Below are 13,949 nucleotides of genomic sequence, written 5' to 3'. Positions count from 1 at the left end.
CGCTGCTTTCTGAATCCTCCCATATCTCAGCTTCCTCATCTGTAAAGTGGAATAACAATAGTACCACTCCATGCAGTTGTTTTGAGGGTCACATGCATTAAGCACCTAGAGTGACACTTGGCGTTAGCTCTTATCTCCGCTTCCCAATCTCCTCTCTCATCCCACTTCCTCTGGTCTCTGTCTAGCCACACTGGCTTCTTTTGGCCCTTGTTCTCATCATGCTTCCTCTCTCCACAGGGCCTTTGCACATGCTGCTCCCATCGGGACTCTATTTCTTTTCCTCTTCAGCTATTCGTTGCCTGCCCATGTCGCCTTCAGGTCACAACTCCAGTGTCATTTCTTTGGCGATGCCTTCCTGGAGTTCCCTGACTGTGCTGGTCATCATTGTTATTTTACATCTATGTTGTGATGATAACCTATTTCTCCTACAGACTGTAGGATCCACGGGAGCAGAAATGGTATTTATTTTTTGTCAATCTCGGCATCTAGAAAAATGTCTGGCAACTAATAAATGCCCGATGAATACTGTCTAATGAATGAAGAGAACCAAGGTCTATTGGAATGCTTCATAAATCCTCCTCCAATTTGCCAAGACAGACCCCCCCCCCCACTCTGAGGGGTTCTAAAAAGTTTTCCCCCGGGGGCACCTGGGTGGTTAAGCATCTGACTTCAGCTCAGGTCATGATCTCACGGTTCGTGAGTTCGAGCCCTGCGTCGGGCTCTGTGCTGACAGCTCGGAGCTGCTTCAGATTCTTGTCTCCTCTCTCTCTGCCCCTCCCCCACTCGCCCTCTGTCTCTCAAAAATAAATAAACATGAAAGAAATTTTTTTTAAGTGTTCCCCTTGCCCTCAGATACTTTGTTCACTGCCAACCACAGTGCCTGAAAAATTCTCCAATGAGAGTTTACACCAGGAAATGCCAAATCCTCCTGTCGTGTGGTAAGGGTGTTATAATCCCAGAGGTCCAAGCATACTCATTAGGCAACATGTCAGCAAGAGATTTTAGCTTCTCTAAGTCCTTGCTGCTCGCAGCTGGTTGCAGAGGGCAGCACCCTGAAGTCAAAGGACAGAACATTAGCACCCTAGGGCCCACCCAACATCTGTTTCATGCTTCAGATTTAGAGACTGAGCCCCAGAGAGGTGGAGGGGTCCAACATCACTTAGCAAGTTCATGGTTGAATCAAGACCGGAACCCAGGGGTCCCAGACAACTAGCCCCCAGCTAGTTCCCTAGTTCCTTCAGCTGATAAGTGCGAAGCACCACTTTGGGCAAGAGGCAGAGGCAGGTCTGCGAGGTCACTCTGATACGGGACAGCTGAGGTCCGTGCTCTCCTGGAAGGGCTCGTGTGGCGCCTTGGGAGCCCACAGCAGAAGGCAGGCAGTTCCGGGCTGAATCAGGACCTGCTTCGTGGAGCAGGTGGTGATATTTGAAATGGGCCCCGAGGCATGAGCAAGGAAAAGCCAGGAGAGGGCATCCTCGCCTGAATAAATAGCACCCCTCCTGGGACTTAGGAGTCAGGTGTGTGTATGGAGAGCTGCCCCAGGTTGTTTGTAAACTACAAGGAAAAGGGAAGGTGGCAGAGACGGGCCCAGAAGGGACTCAGGGCCCCGTGGGAAGGGAAGGAGGAGTTGGAAGACCAGCTCCCCCTCACTCCTGAGGGCTCCCACCCACACGAGGCGAGCTGAGGGTAGACACACACCCCTTCCCCCAGATTCCTGCGCCCAGAAACCCATACAAGGCGCTTCTCCCCCTGCCGGGCCGTGGTATTCTCCCCCTCCACAGCTGCTGCTAACAGAGGCTTGGAGGGAGGCAGCACAGAGGCCTCTGGGTCTGGCTCTGTCACAAACAAGCCAGGAGGAGTCACCCGTGTTCCAGAAGGGAACTGAGACACAAAGTGGAAGAAGCCGGTCAGGAACACAGCCGAGGTTAACCTAGAGGATGGCACTTGAAGGGTACGGAGGGTGGAGTCTGGCGGGGGAGGTTGGAAACGTACGTTCTGGGCCGGTCTCAGCCCTGACCGTGTTCTGGAACACCGATGTTTCCCATCAGCCTCTGCCCCGGCGGGGGTCGCAGGGCCAGGCCGAGATGGGGCTGCTGGCGTCACTGGGCACAGCATTGCTTTCCCACAGCCCTCCATTTCCCTGGCTCCTGGGCTCTGCGTCGAAACCTGGTCACCCTTCACCCATCTAGCTCCGTCCCATCGGGGGGATTTATTACTGGCCGCCCTCCATGTGCCCCCGGATAATAAATCAGGGCAGAGCTAAAGCTCAACCGTCCCAAGTGTGGAGCGCATAAAAGGAGAAGGGCTCTGGGAAGCCACAAGGCTTCTGCAGATTCCCAAGAGAGCCGAGCCCCCCAGGCGAAGCATGGACCAAGGGAGCAGAATGCCTCGCTGGGGCCTCCTGCTGGTGCTCTGCGGCTCCTGCACCTTCGGTCTCCCCGCAGACTCTGGCGCCTTCAGACGGTAACTCAGGCTGGGGGGCGGGGGCGCGGGGGTTCCCACCTTCCTAACACCCCTGGCTTTCTGATATGGGATGTCATCCAGTCCTCATGACCAGGGAGGCGCGGGCCCATTCAGAGAGGTGGCTCGGCCGATGTCACAGGGCCGATAGTGGCACACTACCCTAGTGGCCCGAAGGCCACGTCATTTGATCCCCGCCCAGAGCCCTTGCTTCCTGCACAGATCGCCAGGCGAGGCACTCAGATGATTCAGACCTGCCCCTTGTTCTCAAGGAGGTCACAGTCTAATTGTTAAGAAGGGGGTGGTATGGTTAAGCCTACCAAGGAAGAACAATTTAGTGGTTAAATACAAGCCTTCTAGAGTTGAATTGTCTTGGCTTAAATCCCGCTCCACTAGAGGAACTAACTAGCTGGGAAAGCACAGGCAAGTTACTTAACCTCTCCAGATCTCAGTTTACCATTTTTAAAGCAGGGATTATAGCAGCACCTGCTTCACAGGTCTGCTTTGAAGATTGAATGAGAGATATGGAAAGCCCTCAGCCTGATGCCCGAAGGCTGTAAAAACCCAGCTGTTACTAGTCCACAGGGTGGGTTGTTACAAACGTTGAAAGAAAGGCTTAAGGCGTGGCCTGAAGGAAGGAGGAGGGAGGCCTAGTAACGCCCACACCCGGTGCCAGGCCCTCTCGTTAAGTTCCCTGAGTTCACTAAGGCTGAAGGGGGAGGGAGGGAGGAGGCCCCTGGGTGGCTCAGTCGGTTAAGCGCCCAACTCCAGCTCAGGTTAAGAGCTCACGGGTTCCTGAGTTCGAGCCCCGCATCGGGCTCTGTGCTGACAGTCCAGAGCCTGGAGCCCACCTTGGATTCTGTGCCCACCTATCTGCCCCCTCCCCACTCACTCTCTGTCTCTCAAAAAGTGAATAAATGTTAAAAATATATATATATATACACACTTAAAAGGCTGAAGAAGGGGAGAGGCAGGAGGGAGGGTCTCCAAGAGAAAGGGTTTCAGTGTGGGGAGGGCAGGTGGTGGAAACAGAAGACCTCAAGGTAAGAGCAGGATTTTGTTGCTTTTTAAAGATCTTACTTTATTTTAATTTTGTAATGTTTATTTATTTCTGAGAGAGACCTAGAATCCGAAGCAGGCTCCAGGCTCTGAGCTGTCAGCACAGAGCCTGATGCGAGGCTCGAACTCACGAACCGCGAGATCATGACCTGAGCTGAATCTTAACCGACTGCGCCCCTAAAGATTTTATTTTTAAGTCATCTCTACATCCAACATGGGGCTCGAACTCACAACCCCAAGATCAAGAGTCACACGCTCCACCGACGGAGGCAGCTGGGTGCCCCTAAGAGGGCAGGTTTTCACAGTCCTGGTTGCTAAGCCTGTAAAATGTCGAGGATTTCACAGGCTCTTTCCACATATCTCCTCTCAAATTCTCCTCCTGACAACCCAGCGGTCCCATTTTACAGGTGAGGACACAGAGGCTCAGGGAGGTCACGTGTAAGAGGCTGAGCCTCAACACACACTGGGCCTTTTGTTTCCAAAGCCTTTTCACCGGCTTCTAGGCTCCCAGAGAGTAACTGCTAGGGTAGGGGTGCGGGGTGAGAGACGGAGTGCCTGCAGGCAGCCCCCACCCCCAGAGTAAATGTGGAATTGAGGTAAAAACATTCTCCCTGTTCTCTTTAAAAAGCCAGGAAGAGGGGCACCTGGGTGGCTCAGTCAGTTAAGTGTCTGACTCTTGATTTCGGCTCAGTTCATGGTCTCATGGTCAGTGAGTTCAAGGCCTATGTTGGGCTCTGTGCGGACAGTGCGGAGCCTGCTGGGGATTCTCCCTCTCCCGCTGCCCCTCCCCCGCTTATGCTCATGCTCAAAAAATAAATAAAATAAATAAAAAGAGAAGAAGAACGGGATTGGGCCAGGAGTGGAGAAAGAGGCTTTTGAAACGCAAAATTTTTCCACCTGCTATTTGCACAGTGTCACGCAAGGCACTTTGGGGGATCTGAACACAGGGCCCCATTCTCAAGGTGCTTTCATTGCCTTCTGCACAGTCTTCACATTTATTGAGCAGTGGGCAGCTTGTGTAATCCGCACAGTGATTCTCTGAGGCAGGTACTACTGTTTAGTCCATTTTTACAAAGGAGTTGATGGGGGCTCACGAAAGGCCCGGAGAGGTTGGGTTAAGTTGATCCGAATCACACAGTAAGAAAGGGTTTAAACATGTGCCCACGACTGCTGTGTCCTCACCACCAGACGGCACCACCTCCAGGGGCATTAGGCTGTGCAGTGCAGGCTGGGAGCACCCGAGGAAAAATGGAGCCAGAGCCCAAGCAGAGGTGGGGCCAGTGTGAACTGGAGTTCCTGGGGCAAGCTTCCTGGAGGTGGGATGCATGCTGGGCTTAGAAGAATGGAGAGCTGGGGGCGAGGAAGGGACCTTCTGAAAGGAGAATGGGACATGTTAGGGTCCAGGGCAGAGGCTGTTCAGAGTAAATAGTAGAAAGTGCACCCTCTTCGGAATCAAGCCTTCTCTGCCCTTCCATTTTCCCATCTGTAAACATGGGAATAATAACCTCACCCACCCCAGGGGATGGCTGAGAATAAGATCATAATTGTGAAACGACTTTGTGAACAGCAAACTGTGACACAACTATGACGAGTCATTTCTGTTGATGTGAGGCTGGCTGGCAGGAAAGCTGCATTCGCATAAGGGGGTCCGAGAGTGCCGGGTGTGAGGAGGGAAGGGCAGTACAGGGAGACCAGCAGCTAGAAAAGAAGACGGGTTCTCCATAAACTGGGCTGCAATCCCAGAACCCCCTGGCCAACAGCTAGGGACATCTCCCCTCAAGCTTCTGCAAAGAAGCTTCCCATGGGAGCCCTGGGGACACTCTCTGGGAAGCAAGTCCAAAGACGCCGCTTTGAGTCCCTGCTCCATCCACAACCCTGTGAGCCTCTGCTTCCTCATCGAAATTTTTTCAAATGTTTATTTTTCAGAGACAGAGCATGAGGGGGGAGGGGCAGAGAGAGAGGGAGACACAGAATCCAAAGCGGGCTCCAGGCTCTGGGCTGTCGGCACAGAGCCCGACGCAGGGCTCGAACTTGTGAACCCTGAGATCATGGCCTAAACCGAAGTCGGATACTTAACCGACTGAGCCACCCATGTGCCCTGTCTGCTTTCCTCATCATTACCGGAGGATAAGGATGGCTGGCCTATGGTCGAAGGCTATGTGGAGGGTGTATAGTGTTTGAAACTGACCAGGTGGCCCCTCAGTATGTTTTACCGGCCCCCACCCAGCCCCAGAGTCTTTAATTCTGCCTCCCAAAGCTGATAGGCGCGTGTCAGGGAAAGGAGCTGAAGGACTGGGACTCAGGCTCAAGAAGTCACATCTTTCCACGGGCAGCGGGGCACAGTTACTCTGGACATGCCGGTTGCTCTCCCCACCCCACCTATTCAGTCCCAAGGTTCCAGCCCACAGCCCTGGCTGGGTGTCTACCCTGGCCTGGCATCCTGGAGCCCCGGCAGGCTGCTGTGGGCGCCTGCTGCCACCTACAGGCCTCACACGGCACTGCCCGGTCCTGTCCAGCCTTGAGGGGAGCGCGTCCCAGCCTTCATCTTAGAGGGGATGTCGCTGTTGCGTTTCCTCCTCTGTCTCCTTGCCTGCCGGAGCTCCTTGAAGGCAGTGATTTTTTTTTTTTTTTTAAGTTTATTTACTTGGGGGAGGGGAGGGGCAAAGAGAGAGGGAGGGAGAGAATCCCAAGCAGCCTCCACGCTGTCCATGAAGCACCCCATGCAGGGCTCTATCTCGTGGTTGGTGACCTGAGCTGAAATCAGGAGTCAGAAGCTTAACCAACTGAGCCACCCAGGCACCCCACTGATGATCTTCATCTTTCTATCTCTAGTATCCACTGGAGTGCAGGCACAGAGTAGGTGTTCGACCTGTAATTATGAAAGGAAGGAAGGAATGAACGAATGGCCTCGTAGTGATAGGGATCAGAACTAGACAACAGAAGGAAGTGTGTTAAGGATTATTTAATGCCGGTGCAGCTGACTCAACGAGGCTTGCGAATTCTCCTGGAGAGGCCTTAGGGCACAAGAGTGATTCTCAGGTGTCTAGGCTAGATTAGGGAGAATTGTACCAGAAGCTTCAGGACTGTGTACCACTGTTATGAGGGAGTACAGAGCTCTTCTGTTTTTTTCTTCCCTCACCCCGGGTCAGGATCTTCCTCAAGAAAATGCCTTCGATCCGGGAAAGCCTGAAGGAGCGAGGTGTGGACGTAGCCAGGCTTGGTGCTGAGTGGAGCCAGTTCACCAAGAGATTCTCCTTTGGCAACAGCACGTCCCCTGTGGTCCTCACCAACTACCTGGATGTGAGCGCCCCTGCTTTTCCGTCTCCTTTCTCTTTCTGGGGCCCAAGGCTCTCTTTGCTCTTTCCGTGCTGCCTAGGACTGAGTTGCTGAGATGCACAAAGTGCCCTATAAAACTCCCATTTCAGAGCTAGAAAGGTTGAGCCACAGAGGGCAGAAAGGAGCCCAGAGGCAGAGTTAGGTTTGGAACTCAGGAATCCAGGCCCTGGGTTTCAAGGTGGGCAGGGTGGGTATGTGACCTCAGATGCGGGTTTCTGTGACTGGGCTCTGCACGGCGTGCCTGCTTATTGCGTCAGCAGCCCTTCAAGGGGCGGGGCATCATCTTCATTTTCAGTATTCTTCTTTTGCCCTCTTGTCTCACTTCCAGGGAAGTCCTAAGACAGTGCTAAGGGTCCCACCCGGGCCCTGCTGGAAAAGGGGAACCTGGGGCGGTTGTCTGATCTACCTAATCTCACCCCAGGTGCCCAAGGGGGTATCCAGCAAAGCCCCAAGCTTCCCCGCGCCTCCAGCTGCCTCTTTCCTTTCACCCCCACAGACCCAGTACTATGGCGAGATCGGCATTGGCACCCCACCCCAGACCTTCAAAGTCATCTTCGACACAGGCTCAGCCAACCTCTGGGTGCCCTCCACCAAGTGCAGCCCTCTCTACACAGCATGTGGTGAGCACCCCCCTCTCCACACGCCTACAGGACCTCTCCCCGAGCCCCCTGCCACACTTGGCCGGGCCTGCCTCACACCCTCTGCTACCAATTGAGCTATTTCCTCCCTGCTTCTGCTCCTGTTGCCCCCGAGAGGAGAGATGACGATGTCCCCCATTTTCCCGATACGGCCGCCAAGGTAAAATGGCGGCATTAGAAGTCCCCAGCTCACCCAGAAGTCCGCTTCTCACCTTTCCTGAGATTGGGGCCAAATCCTCAGACCCACCCCAGGCTCTCAGGGTCTTCCACGCCCTTCCTTAGTCAACAGCCTCTTCTCAAGAGCTTACTGGAACCAGAATCTTCTCCTCATCCCAGCCTCAGAATCACTGTGGAATGCTTGATTGGAGACAAAATTCTCAGAGATCTGGGCACGTGACAGGGGCCCAAGAAACAGAGTCCTAGATTGATGAAACACGTTTTCAAGCCTCCCACCTCAGGGCCTCCCCGCCCCTTCACAGAAGTCCTCAACCACAGGGGGCCACGCCCACAGGCACCTGCCTCCCAGCCCCCCTGCCGGGCCTCTCTTGAACAGACCTGAGCCTATATCCCTCTGCCAGAGATTCACAGCCTCTACGACTCTTCGGAATCCTCCAGCTACATGGAGAATGGGACGGCATTCACCATCCACTACGGATCTGGGAAGGTCAAAGGTTTCCTGAGCCAGGACGAGGTGACTGTAAGTGGGAGTGCCCCAGGTCATCTGACCTCTGCCCTTCTGGTCCCAGACCTCCCCTGCCACTGGAGGGCCCATACTTGGAGGGGGGCGGGGGGTACAGTTCAGTCCACCTTAGAGCCTGGGCAATTGAGGAACACCCTGCCTCGCTGCAAAGAAGCAGGGCCTGGGACAGAGCAAGCCTGAGCTCCTGGGTCCACACTGGGTGATTTATGGAAGCTTTTACGTGTAACTCACGTGAGAGCTTAGCCGGAGCCCCACAGCCTCCTGTCAGCTAACCTGCCTGAGGTCACCCAGCTCCGACTGGGCCCTTCACAAGACCCCAGACTGAAATCAGAGTCGGTGTCAGGGTTCAGCAGTACTGGTTTCATTATGGCCAGAGTTAGTTTGGGGGTCAGGCATAAGTTCTAAGATCCTAGTTGAGGTTAGAGTTTAGGATTAAGGTCGGGGCTTGGTTTTCTTTTCCATTTGGCTTGCCTCGGACCCTTTCCATTCTGGGAGTTACTCCAGCCCCTGCTCTAAGCTATGGGAAGGGTACACATGGAACATGAGAGGCCCGTTGTCTGGGAAACCAGGGGAGAAGGTCTGGCTGGGCTGGAGAAAGCCTTACCCATAGTGGGGGTGAGGAACTGAGACCCAGTCCTGCCAGTGTGGAAGCTGGGCCGGAGAGGGTGTGAGAGCTCCTGGCACCTTGGTGGTTACTGATTGTCAGTACCCCTTTCCAGGTCCTGGGCAACCCCACAGCCTGCATGTGTATTAGAAGAGAGGATATGTGTGGGGGGATTGATACAACGGTCTTATCCCCAGTTTCTCTACCCTAGGGGATGTGGGTCCTAGACTCCCCCCCTGGCCAGCAGGGGAGGCAGTAGGCTTGGTCTCCTCCGGTCCTTCCTCCCACAGGTGGGCGGAATCACAGTGACACAGACGTTTGGAGAGGTCACAGAGCTGCCCCTGATACCCTTCATGCTGGCCAAGTTTGATGGGATTCTGGGCATGGGCTTCCCTGCACAGGCTGTTGGCGGGGTTACCCCTGTCTTTGACCACATCCTCTCCCAAGGGGTGCTAAAGGAGGATGTCTTCTCTGTCTACTACAGCAGGTGAGGCTGGGGCTTCAGGGGCTGAGGCAGGGGTGGCGGAGGGTATCAGGAGAGTTGGGAGAGCAAGAGGGGAGTTGGGACCGGGATGTTTCTGGGTTCGTGATCAGGTGGTATTCAAGCCGTATGTCGAGCTCCACCAGCCAATATGGAAGTCACTACTTAAATTGAAACTAATTGAAATTTAATAAAATTTAAGTCTTTAGTCACACTAGCCCCATGTCCAGTGCTCGGCAGCCACAATTACTATGGCTACATATTGGATAGAAGATAACAGAACATTTCCATCATTGCAGCGAGTCCTGTCAGCACTCTCTAGAACAAGAGGAAAATGCAGGGTGGGGGGTGATGGAAAATAAAGCATTATTGGGACCTGGGACCCTCCCTGTGACAGACCACACAGAAAGCTGGCTTTATTCATTAATCCCTTCATTTATTTGCTCACTCATTGATTCAACAAATATGGCGTGCTTATGTGGCAAGCACTGTGGGAGGTTCTGGGGTGCAGCCGTGAACACAGCGTCCAAAAAGAGTCCCTGCCCTCACGGAGCCTACAGTCAGGAAGGAAGACGGGAAACATTACAACGGGACAAGCAACAGGACAGGGGGCCTGGGGCTTGAAGCCCATGGGTGCCTTTCAGCTCTAGGCTGAGCTCGTGCGTGGTTGGGCCAGCCTGGGGAAAGCCATTGTGAGCTCTCGCTGCAGGGTTGTGATCTGCTCCAAGCTGTGGGTTTGGGAAGACCGGAAGAGCTGGAGGCGAGGGAGGTGAGGGTGGAGGGAGGGTCAAGGTCGGAAGAAATTGCACAGGTAAAATGGAGAAGAAGGAAGGAAGAAAAAGAAAACAGGAGGCATTGAGCGGAGGCCACCGGCCGGCTCTGGGGCAGCGTCCTCGGGAAGAGCTGTTGTTGAGCTGGAGCACGGCCAGATGGTGACCAGTCGAGAGGTAGATGTGGGCGTCAGGAAGCAAAGGGCAGGTGTAGAGTGCCCTGAGAGTTTAGACAGGGGAGCGTCAGGAGGGGTGCAGGCTGAGATGTAGAGGGAAGCAGAGACAAGAAGGGTGGGTGTTTTAAAATGCTAGAGGAGGCACGAGTATGCCTGCAGGTGGAGGAGGAAGCCAATGGAAAGAGAGAGAGAGATTGAAACTGGGAAACGGAGGAGCTAACTGAGGGCACAGGAGCCTGGCAGCCGCAGGAGGGAGAAGAATCCAGCAAACAGGAAGAAGGCGGGCCTTGTTAAGAGGGCCTGCCTCTTCCTTGACCCTGGGGCAAGAAGGAAGGAACAGGCAGGGGGATCTTGAAATGTTGGCAGAGGGGCAGCGGGGGCAGGTGCTATAGCACACGCGCATGCGTACTGAACGTGTAAGAGGGCAATGCATTGCACCGGCCCGCATAACGCGTGCACACCTAAACCGCCTGCACACGTATGCTGGGAAACCCAGCCCACGTGTGCACCCTGGAAACCAGCCCGAGGGGAGGCCCCGCGCGGTGGGAGGCGTTGTGCGCTGGGAGGAGAGGAAAGCAAGGGGGTCCGCTTTGGACTGGGCACCAATCGCCCCACATACCCCCCGGGGGACTTCCGGCAAGTGACTTCACCTCTTGGTGAGTCCAGCACCTAAAGGGTAAAAAAGAGGGCATAACACCCACCCTGGCCAACAACAGGCTGGCGAGGCCCACCTGCAACAGAGACCTCATTTCCGCTCTCTCTTTCTCTGCAGAAATTCCAAGTAAGGAGCTGAAACCCACCCCACCACTCCGCCTCGCCTCACATGGCCCTGACCCTCCTGAACACCCCATCCAGATTCACATACGCCACCAACCCACCAGCCCAAACTCCCCTCCGCAGGCCCAGGCTCTGCCAGATGCCTAAGTTTTCCACCCCTCCTTCCAGCTTGCCTCCTGCCCCTTGCCCACCCCCCACCCAGCAGGTCCCGGAGACCACCCCACCCATGCACCTACCTGTTCAACCTGCAACAACTCAAACCCAAGTTGGGAGCGGGGGGGGGGGGGGGGGGGGGGGGGGGGGGAGCCTCATCTTGCTCTCGACTCACTGTCCTTGCGCCAGTTCCTTTGCCGCGACCTTGCTGGGGATGTTTTATCAGATGCAGCTGGACTATTCTGGAACCACCTCTGGTTGGGCTTGGGGAGGGGCAAGAAAGGTGGAGACGTGTTTCTGCAGCTTCCCAGCCTTGCTATCCTTTCCCCCTTCCTCTGCCCCCCACCCCTGTATCCGTGCCCAACATCCCTTGTTGCTGGGGTGCCGGGGCTCAGAGGTCACGGATCTTCAAGAGCTCTGATCTTTCCTTTAGGAATTCCCACTTGCTCGGAGGAGAGGTTGTGTTGGGAGGCAGCGACCCCCAGTATTACCAAGGGAACTTCCACTACGTGAGCGTCAGCAAGACTGGCTCCTGGCAGATCAAAATGAAAGGGTCAGGAACCCTCAACCCGCCCTGCTCTCCCAAAATGCTGCTGCTGGGGGAATGGAAGTGGGATGGGGTACTGTCGCCATCTTGTCCTCTCTCCTAATGCAGTCACTTCTTAAGGCCCAGCCAACGTTTGCTGAGTGCTCTGTCCAGGGATGGGGAACGTGGAGATACGAAAAACAGAGGGGGGAGGGGCTACGGGGAGGAGGCGGCGGTCACCAGGCCACGTGCTGAGGGAGGGGACCGGCACCTTTCCTCCTCCAGGGCATCACTGGGACCACCAGCACGGGCCTCCTGTCACCTGCCTCGCTCAGGGAAGCTTGGCGGCCTGGTGGTGTCCCATCAGCCTTCTGTCTGTCTCACTCTCTGGCCTCCCTCAGGGTGTCAGTGAGGTCGGCCACCGTGGTCTGTGAGGAGGGCTGCATGGTCGTGGTGGATACTGGCGCATCCTACATCTCGGGTCCCACCAGCTCCCTGAGGCTGCTCATGGAGACCTTGGGGGCCAAGGAGCTGAGCACAAACGAAGTAAGAAGCTGGGGCAAGCGGGGGCACCCGAGGCTGCGGGAACATCGCCTGATCAGGCCCCCAAATTACCGCAGGGAGCATCAGGTCCCACAGGGGGCCGCTTCGGGCCTTGCCCTCGTCTCCTCTCTCGCCACGTGTGACTTGGTGTCCCCTAGGGAGAGGGCGGGCCACGTGCGCAGCCCTCTCCAGCAGAGGAGCCCAGCCACAGGCACAGGGCTGTGTCTGCCCCGGGGGCTTCCCACACTCAGCAGGGCTCCCTTTACCTTCCCCTCAGTACGTGGTGAACTGCAAGCAGGTGCCTACACTCCCGGACATCTCCTTCCACCTTGGAGGCAGAGCCTACACGCTCACCAGCGCGGACTATGTGTTAAAGGTGAGGCTCCAGGCGGCCCCTCGACCACAGGGAGGACTGGTGGGCAGGGGCCCTCTAAAAGGGACGAGTCTTTATGCATAGATCCCATGCTCAGTCGGTGCTTCTCAAGCTTAGCTACATATTAGAGTCACCTGGAAGCTTTGTTTTAAACTATTTTTATTGAAATTCAAGTTAGTTAACATACAGTGTAGTCTTGGCGTCGGGAGTAGAGCCCTGGGATTCACCTCTTACATATGACATCCAGTGCTCATCCAGAAAAGCGGCCTCCTTAATGCCCCTCACCCATTTAACCCATCCCCCTGCCACCCACTGAGTCAGCTGGAAACCTTAAAAATCCCAGTAACAAGCCACATCCCCTACCTATTAAATCAGAACCTCTAGGGGCACCTGGGGTCCGTGTTTTCAAAACTCCCCGGTGATTCCAATAGGCAGCCAGGTTTGGGAATCACTGTGCTCATCCCCTTGTCTCCATCCTGTCAGCAAATGCCCCCAGTGATGCTGTGCTCCTATGCTCTTATGCCCTTCTTATACTCAACAGATTTAGGGCAGTTAAACACAGTAACTTGCCTAGGACCAGAAGTTCTGCCGGGCTGTAAGCTCTTGAAGGTCTCACAGTGTATGGTTTGCCCAGTGTCTAGCTAAGTACCTGCATCCAAGAGGATGTATGGTGGGGTGAAAGGCCAATGGAGGCCCAGGATGCATGGGGGACGGAGGGGGTTGTCACTGAGGATGGCTGCTGGGGTCAGGCAAGGCCAAGGGAGGAGAATGGTAATGTGCCAGGCAGTAGGGAAAACCCTCTTGCTTCCTGCCAGGATCCCTACGGTAATGATGGCCTGTGCACTCTGGCCCTCCATGGTCTGGATGTCCCACCGCCCACTGGGCCTGTCTGGGTCCTGGGCGCCAGCTTCATCCGCAAATTCTACACGGAGTTTGATCGCCATAACAACCGCATTGGCTTTGCCTTGGCCCGCTGAGGCCCTCTGCTGCCCCGGTTGGACCCTGCCTTCAGCCCTAGCCTGGAGCTAGAGCACTCTCTTGGACACTCCCCTGCCTGTGCCTGTGCTCTCACGCAGGGGCGTGGGGTGTAGAGCTCCTCCCAGACGCTCACCCTGCCTCCAGCATCAGTTCTTCCCTGCTTTGAGAACAAACAGAAGAATAAAGACTTCATGTTCACAACCTGGTTGCACCTGGATTCACTGGGGTCTGAAATGAGAGGCACAGCCGTGTATCATGTGCAGACAGGAATGTGACACCAAAAGACAGACTACGCACTCACCTGCACGCACAGGCTCCTGCGTGCAGGGCCGATGCCATTCATCCCCGCTCAGGTGGAGTTATTCGCACGCAGTC

The 13,949-nt window shown here is 55.3% G+C and overlaps 1 protein-coding gene across 2 annotated transcripts; it reads left to right on the top strand.

Annotated features, from left to right (window-relative positions):
• The first annotated feature begins 2,155 nt into the window (after nucleotides 1-2,155).
• On the top strand, nucleotides 2,156-13,775 carry REN (renin). Of its 2 annotated transcripts, XM_040462213.1 has the most exons (10): nucleotides 2,156-2,463; nucleotides 6,669-6,819; nucleotides 7,352-7,475; nucleotides 8,072-8,190; nucleotides 9,088-9,284; nucleotides 10,997-11,005; nucleotides 11,588-11,707; nucleotides 12,082-12,226; nucleotides 12,501-12,599; nucleotides 13,412-13,775. In XM_040462213.1, the coding sequence occupies exons 1-10, from the start codon at nucleotides 2,366-2,368 to the stop codon at nucleotides 13,571-13,573; spliced, it is 1,224 nt and encodes a 407-aa protein (XP_040318147.1). In that variant the 5' UTR covers nucleotides 2,156-2,365; the 3' UTR covers nucleotides 13,574-13,775. The 2 variants fall into 2 exon arrangements, with proteins under 2 accessions (XP_040318147.1, XP_040318148.1); XM_040462214.1 differs by lacking the exon at nucleotides 10,997-11,005.
• Nucleotides 13,776-13,949: the final 174 nt, after the last annotated feature.

This window comes from Herpailurus yagouaroundi, unplaced genomic scaffold (assembly GCF_014898765.1).
Source record: "Herpailurus yagouaroundi ecotype Mexico unplaced genomic scaffold, PumYag 308, whole genome shotgun sequence".
In the NCBI taxonomy this organism is placed as follows: Eukaryota; Metazoa; Chordata; class Mammalia; order Carnivora; family Felidae; genus Herpailurus; species Herpailurus yagouaroundi.
This window is presented reverse-complemented; position numbering and strand designations above follow the sequence as displayed.